Genomic DNA, 6,646 nt, shown 5'->3' with positions numbered 1-6,646 from the left:
GTGGATGCTGCTGATTCACCGAGACCGCCGCGGCTCAGCAAAGAGACATGCGCGTGTGTGTGTTTTCCTTTATAAAAGTTTCCCCAGAAATATTTAGCTTTTTAATGCATTTTTCCTTACAAATTGTATTATCAGCATAACAATTCGAAGTAAATGTGTAAAAGGTATGGCAAGATTCCATCCTTCTAGAACAATGTGCATTTATGTTAAAATTGTAACAGTAATGGTACTTTTACTTGAGTATATTTTTTCAGTACTCTTTCCACCACTGCCTGTATGCGACTAAAATAGAAATATTAGAGAATGCTGGCAAGGAAGTGACCTTTACGCCAATTCAGTTCCTGTTTTTATTCTGTGGGGGATATGTTTACATGATCATGAATCAAACACTGCTGCTAACCTAAACATATCAGAAGAGTACGGAACAGATTAAGCCCAAAAACCTCCTTCATATTCATGACATGTGTCATGTCATGATTATGAAGGTGTCATGTCAGTCTTATGCACACCCTTTCAAGTAAAGTGTTACCAGCCCAATTATTAAATAATTCAAAAATCATGTAAACAGAAAAAGTTAAACAGCACTGAACGTCTCTTGTGAACTGTTGTTAAATGATTAATGTTTGACCCGTATTCAGTCAGGCAAAGGCCGTGACAGGTGCAATTACAAAGCGTGTTTAAATGATAACCTAAACGTTACTACCAGGAGGTGGTTTCCAGAGGGTTGCTCACCATTAATTACGGCCATAAAATATAACCGATTTATGTGATGCAGCTGAAATCTCCAAACAGGCGGTTCAAAACAAAAATAGGGAAAGGTGAAAATACTTCAGTTTCAAAAAAAATAAATAAAAAAAAAATATTAGCAAATGCATCAGAAGATGAAGTGCATAAAGCCTAATAATGTATTAAAGTCTGACAACATATATTGTGCCCTTGTAATATTCTGTCTATAGACTTAAAGTTAGTTGAATGAGAGTTAGAAAAACTTTTCAATGCCTTCTATAAAAGTAAAATGAAATGTATTTTTTAAATGTATCAATAGATCAATTAGACTGTACCAGAAAAGATGCTTACATCAAGAATGGAAGCTGATGGTTTAAAAAAAAAACCTATCATTTGGTTTTTATATTAACCGATGCAAATTTATTGGTAATAAAATTGAAAACTGAATGAAACAATGTATTACATATTATGATAAACAGCTGAAAAACTAAGATTGTGTATCCTCTGAAATTTCCACCGTAATGCACATGATATGATCTGCAGCCCGTGTGCAGAATGACATTCAGTGTATACTTACAGCTTCAGGGTGAGGTGGGGCTTAAAAATGGCCTACAGGCATTATGACTGAGCAAGCATCTAATTTCATCCATGCAGAATGGGTTGAGGCCAAAATAAGTTGACATGGAGCCTTTCCAATGCACCTGTACCAACAAAACAGCACTGCATCACATGCTCAAAATAACACACCTCAGAGAAGTCTCCATTCTTGCTGTGTGCTCGTGCCATGCTGTCCAGCCAGGTCCGCCGGAGCTCTGGAGTGCTGGCGTACGAGCGGGCGAGACTGTACTGAAGGTCGAGCAGCATTTCTGGGTCTTTTTCGTGCTCACGCATCTGAGCAGTGGCCATCAAAACCGTACGAATTCTCATCATCAGACCCTTCACTTCAGATGGAAACGTGGTGGTCTGGGGAGATATATAGATTCCAAATGTTAACAAATATTTGCCAAGAGAAGCAAAAATACTGTGCAAGGCATTTTGGCACAGTCACATTCCTCTGTGCTATTTTTAAATTCCTGCTCTATGCAAATTTTTTTTGACACCATGTCTTGCAGCGTTTTCTACATCTCACAAGAATGACTTGCATGTAAATTCATGAAGACTGTATTATAATCTTTTAAATGATTAGTTCACTTCCAAAGTTTCCTAATAATTTACTCACCCCCGTGTCATCCAAGATGTTCATGTCTTCTTCAGTTGAAAATAAATTAAAGGGGTGGTTGATTGCGATTTCACTTTTTTAACGTTAGTTAGTGTGTAATGTTGCTGTTTGAGCATAAACAATATCTGCAAAGTTACGATATAGACTGAAAGTTCAATGCAAACGGAGATATCGTCTTTTAAAATTCGGGCAGATTAATGCCTACAAATACGGCTGGTAGGGACTACAACGAGTTACTTCCCGGGTTTGTGACGTCACAAACCCTGAAATTTACATAAACCCCGCCCCGGGAACATGCAACAAAGGGGGCGGGGCCATGTTGCGCTGCTTTAGAGAAGAGGAAGAGTTGTTTCCATGCCGTCAAAACTAGGGGTGCACAGAAAAAATTTATTCATATATGAATCGAGATTCTATCTTCTAACAATTATAATGGATTCAAGTTTCAAAATCAATGTTCAAAAGCAGCGGTTCTTAATCCTGTTCCTCGTATTGCATATTTCTGAGGGAGGGGCTTCATCAAACCAGGAAATCACCAGAGCGTTCATATTAGAAGGGACAGAGCGGTGTAGAATAAAGGTAAATTATGTGAAAAATAATGAGTTTTTTTTTAACGAAGCATTAACACATGTTAGACTGCACCCCATAAACACAATCAAGCCTAGAAAAAAACAGTCAACCACCCCTTTAAGGTTACTGAGGAAAACATTCCAGGATTTTTCTCCATATAGTGGACTTCAATGGGGGCCAATGGGTTGAAGGTCCAAATGGGCTTCAAAGGGCTCTACACGATCCCAGCTGAGAAATAAGGGTCTTATCAAATGAAACAATCGATCATTTTCTAAAAAGAAAAAAAACAAAAATGTATATACTTTTTAACCACAAATGCTCGTCTTGCACTAGCTCTGTGATGCGCACGCACGACTTCACGCATTTCGTAATCACGTTGGAAAAGTTACACCTGGTTAGTTCTTCATCGGTGTACTTTGGTTCAAAAAGGTAGGGGAGGGAAAACTCCATCTGATTTTCTCCTCCAACTTCAAAATAGCCCCACATTATTGTTTTACCTGTTTTTGTAAAGGGCGTTTGACTTTCTTTGCACATTCGCTTTGTAAACACCGTTTTTGTACTTCCGCCTACGTCACACGTGACCTTTACAATGTAACTACATAATGCGCGAGGTCGAGCTAGTGCAAGATAAGCATTTATGGTTAAAAAGTATATACATTTTAATATATAAATGACCGACCGTTTTGCTAGGTAAGACCCATATTCCTCAGCTGGGATTGTGAAGAGCCCTTTGAGGCTGCATTGAAACTGTAATTTGGACCTTCGACCCATTGGCTGCTATTGAAGTCCACTATATGGAGAAAAATGTTTTCCTCAAAAACCTTAATTTCTTTTCAACTGAAAAAAGATATACATACTTTATCAGATGTCTTGAAATCCTGAGATGTACTCACTACTATTGTTTTGATCATAGTTTTACTTTTCTGTCACACAACCTTTATTGTTATTAAGTCTATTATTTAGTCTATTATTATTATAATTTTTTTTGTATCTTATGTATATGGACAGATCCTGGGCTCTGCTGTAAATTGAATGACTGCTTGAATGACTTGGGAGTGAGTAACTTATCAGTAAATGTTTATTCTGGAAGTGAACTAATTCTTTAACAATGCTGAACTTTTAAAGACCACTCAGTCTTTTTTCTTCCACTGCATTTTGGTGTTTTTGGAGCTCAACAATGTGTTCTTTGTGTGTGAATGGCTTTGTTTCAAAAAGTGGTGGGACAGTAGTGTGGGGTTGTGGTTTTTTGAAATTACATTGAAAAAAAATTATTTTCTGTATTTAGAACATGACATCGGCCATTTATTACACAGCTCTCTGAAATGCTTGATTCTTATGCGTGTTTCACACCGCAAGCTTGAGCTTCATGTTAGCTTCACGTCAGCGTAACTACATCGTCAATGCAGACTTGCGAGAGTATTCACACTGGAAACGTTTCTACAGTGTCATAGCAGCAGCTCCAAAGCTACATATTTCTTTACAAAAACAACTACATGTATAAATAAATTATGAAAAATATGCTTTGTTTTGTAATGGATTTCAAAGAGTTTTGGGGATATTTACCACCCATAAACAGCCCCTTAATGAAAATAATATATAAATGAGTGCAGATTCCAGCTTGCATTCTCTACTGCACCTTCATAGCTTTATCACTGTTGGCAAAGTTGTTGATGATGGACAGTGACTCCTGGAAACGTGAGCTGCCGGTAAGCGCCACATCAGCGATAAGCTGGCTCACAGCGATGATGATCTAATGGTCAGAGAGGAAACAGACAAAATATACATTCTTGGGTCACACAAGAACATGCACAAGTTAGTGTACTTGTTTACCAAGGGGACAAAATTGTCAGTGAAATTCATGCTTGAGATTTGAGAAAAGAAGAGTGAAGAAAACAAAGATAAATCTAATATGTGAACATAATATTTTTTATCATCCATTAAGCTGAAATTTATGCAAATGTATTATGCAAAATAATACAGCCAGTATGAAAATATAATTGAATTGTGTGTGGAGACATTAACTGCCAGCTATGAAATTTGCCTTGGCAAGACAAAGGAGTCAACTATTTTATTTCACTGATGTCTAAAATGTCATTTCCATCACAGGATGCTATTAAACACAACACATTATGTGAGATGTGGTGGAATGTTCAAGGTTTTCTCGTGATGCTTTATGGTGTGTTTACATGACACCGTTTTTAACTAAAAAAGGAAAACTTTTTGTGCGTTTTGGTCATCCATTCACAAGACGTATGTCATTGCTGTATAAATGTACCCTTATATCTACTGTTGGACTGTTGTGTGAAAAGTGAGTTCATTTACTAAAAGCCCTCGAGGCCTAAACTCTATAATAATAATAGCTAAAGGAACGCCCTCATACAGCACATTAGGTTTCACGGAGCGAAAGTGCAACCAAAAAAACAAAAAACAAAAAACAGTTTATGGTATAGAAGATAGGTCTAAAAGCATGGTGAATTTAGTATGAATGCAAAAAATACTAACAATTTGTTTGTATTTATGAGGGTGCAACTGAAATGTATATTATAGATCAAAAAAGTAAAGTTGTTGCTTTGCATCGAGTAGAAATGATGTAGATGCCTTAAGACATGTGAGAGAGTGGTATTTAGCTAAAGTTCAAACAAGTGAATGTGGCTTGACCGGTCTCACTGGCACTATGAGGTTTTATTACACCATGCAGACTGTATCACACGCTTACGCACCTTGAGCAAACCTTTTATGCATTTGATAAGAACACATTCAAAGACATTAAGACACCAAGACTGTCTATGTAATATCAGATAAACAGAAATGCTTATGATCTAAGCTTGTCACACACCGGATCACACGCAAGTCAGTACGCACAAACATGAACGTCATGATGAATTTAAACAGTCTTACTGTTAAATCCTGTAAACTACCATTCAAATGTTTGGGGTCATGTTTATGGTTTTTTTTTTTTATTCAGCAGGGATGCATTAAATTGGTCAACAAATTAACAGTACATTTTTACAAAATATACTGTATGTTTCAAATAAATGCTGTGGTTTTGAAATTTTCCATTCATCAAAGAATCCTGAAAAAAAATATTTACTTGTTTTTTTGAACACACACACACACACACACACACACACACACACTCACGATTCGCTAAACTAAAGTGGACCAAAAAGAGATCTAACTCCAATTTCAAAATCAGGAATAGTGTAAATTAAAGAGAGCTGGGTGTTTATTTTTTTATAAATAAGGTTTATGAGTTTTCATAAAGTGTGAAAACACCCTTACAAGCAATGTAGAGCTGCGGATCATTTGACATTTCTAGTTACTGCCCTCACATTCTTATTAGCTGACTCCAGACATACTTGACTCAATCATGCGATCCTTCATTAGATCTCCACTGCATGTTAACACATCAAGAGAATCGTCTGAGAGTCGTACCTTTAAGACAAATATAAAAGGTTTACAGACACCATCAAATGATATAACTTATATTAGTTTTACTGCAGGTTTCATGTTCATAATTATATAATTTGTGCTCCATTCAGTGCCTAATTACAATATGACTTTTGATATATGTCGTCCAAAAGTTAGTAAGACTATAATTGGATTTAAAATTTATGTTACTTATAATGATAAACAAAGATAGAGTGTGAAATTAAATATTTATCTGCTCAACATACTAGTTTAGTATACTGTTACCCTCTTAGCCTATTATCTCTTTGATCTATTATTTTTGATCATTTAAGAACACTGACATATTAAAATATGAAACAACAATTAAATTGATTACATTTGATCTATTACTTGATAATTTGCTAAGAAGATGCAAATAATAATTTGCACGTACAATGTCGGTAAAGTTTTTGCAGCAAAAACACTAATGTGTTATGAATTGTAAACGCCCATTAAAGGGATCATATGATGCGATTTCTATTTTTCCTTTTCTTTAGTGTGTTATGTAGCTATTTGTGCATGTATAAGATCTGCAGTGTTACAAAGCTCAAAGTCTCCCACAAAAGGATTTATTCTATCTAAAAGAGAAGGCTGATCCAGACCGGGCTAAAAAGCCTCATTCAAACACGCCCCCACATCTCTACGTCACAATGTGGAAATATTTGCGTAATGCCGCCCAAATGT

General features: G+C 36.1%; 1 protein-coding gene across 1 annotated transcript in view; it reads right to left on the bottom strand.

The window, feature by feature from the left end:
• LOC107738079 (dedicator of cytokinesis protein 11-like) overlaps positions 1-6,646 on the bottom strand; it is an 86,849-nt gene that overhangs the window by 12,344 nt on the left and 67,859 nt on the right. The window contains exons 43-44 of the mRNA XM_016549756.1: positions 4,149-4,262; positions 1,474-1,689 (exon numbers count right to left, since the gene is read on the bottom strand). Of these exons, the coding sequence (XP_016405242.1) occupies positions 1,474-1,689; positions 4,149-4,262 (330 nt within the window). The remainder of the gene's footprint in view (positions 1-1,473; positions 1,690-4,148; positions 4,263-6,646) is intronic.

The sequence above is a fragment of the Sinocyclocheilus rhinocerous genome, unplaced genomic scaffold (assembly GCF_001515625.1).
Source record: "Sinocyclocheilus rhinocerous isolate Xijiao unplaced genomic scaffold, SAMN03320098_v1.1 scaffold494, whole genome shotgun sequence".
Taxonomy (NCBI): Eukaryota; Metazoa; Chordata; class Actinopteri; order Cypriniformes; family Cyprinidae; genus Sinocyclocheilus; species Sinocyclocheilus rhinocerous.
This window is presented reverse-complemented; position numbering and strand designations above follow the sequence as displayed.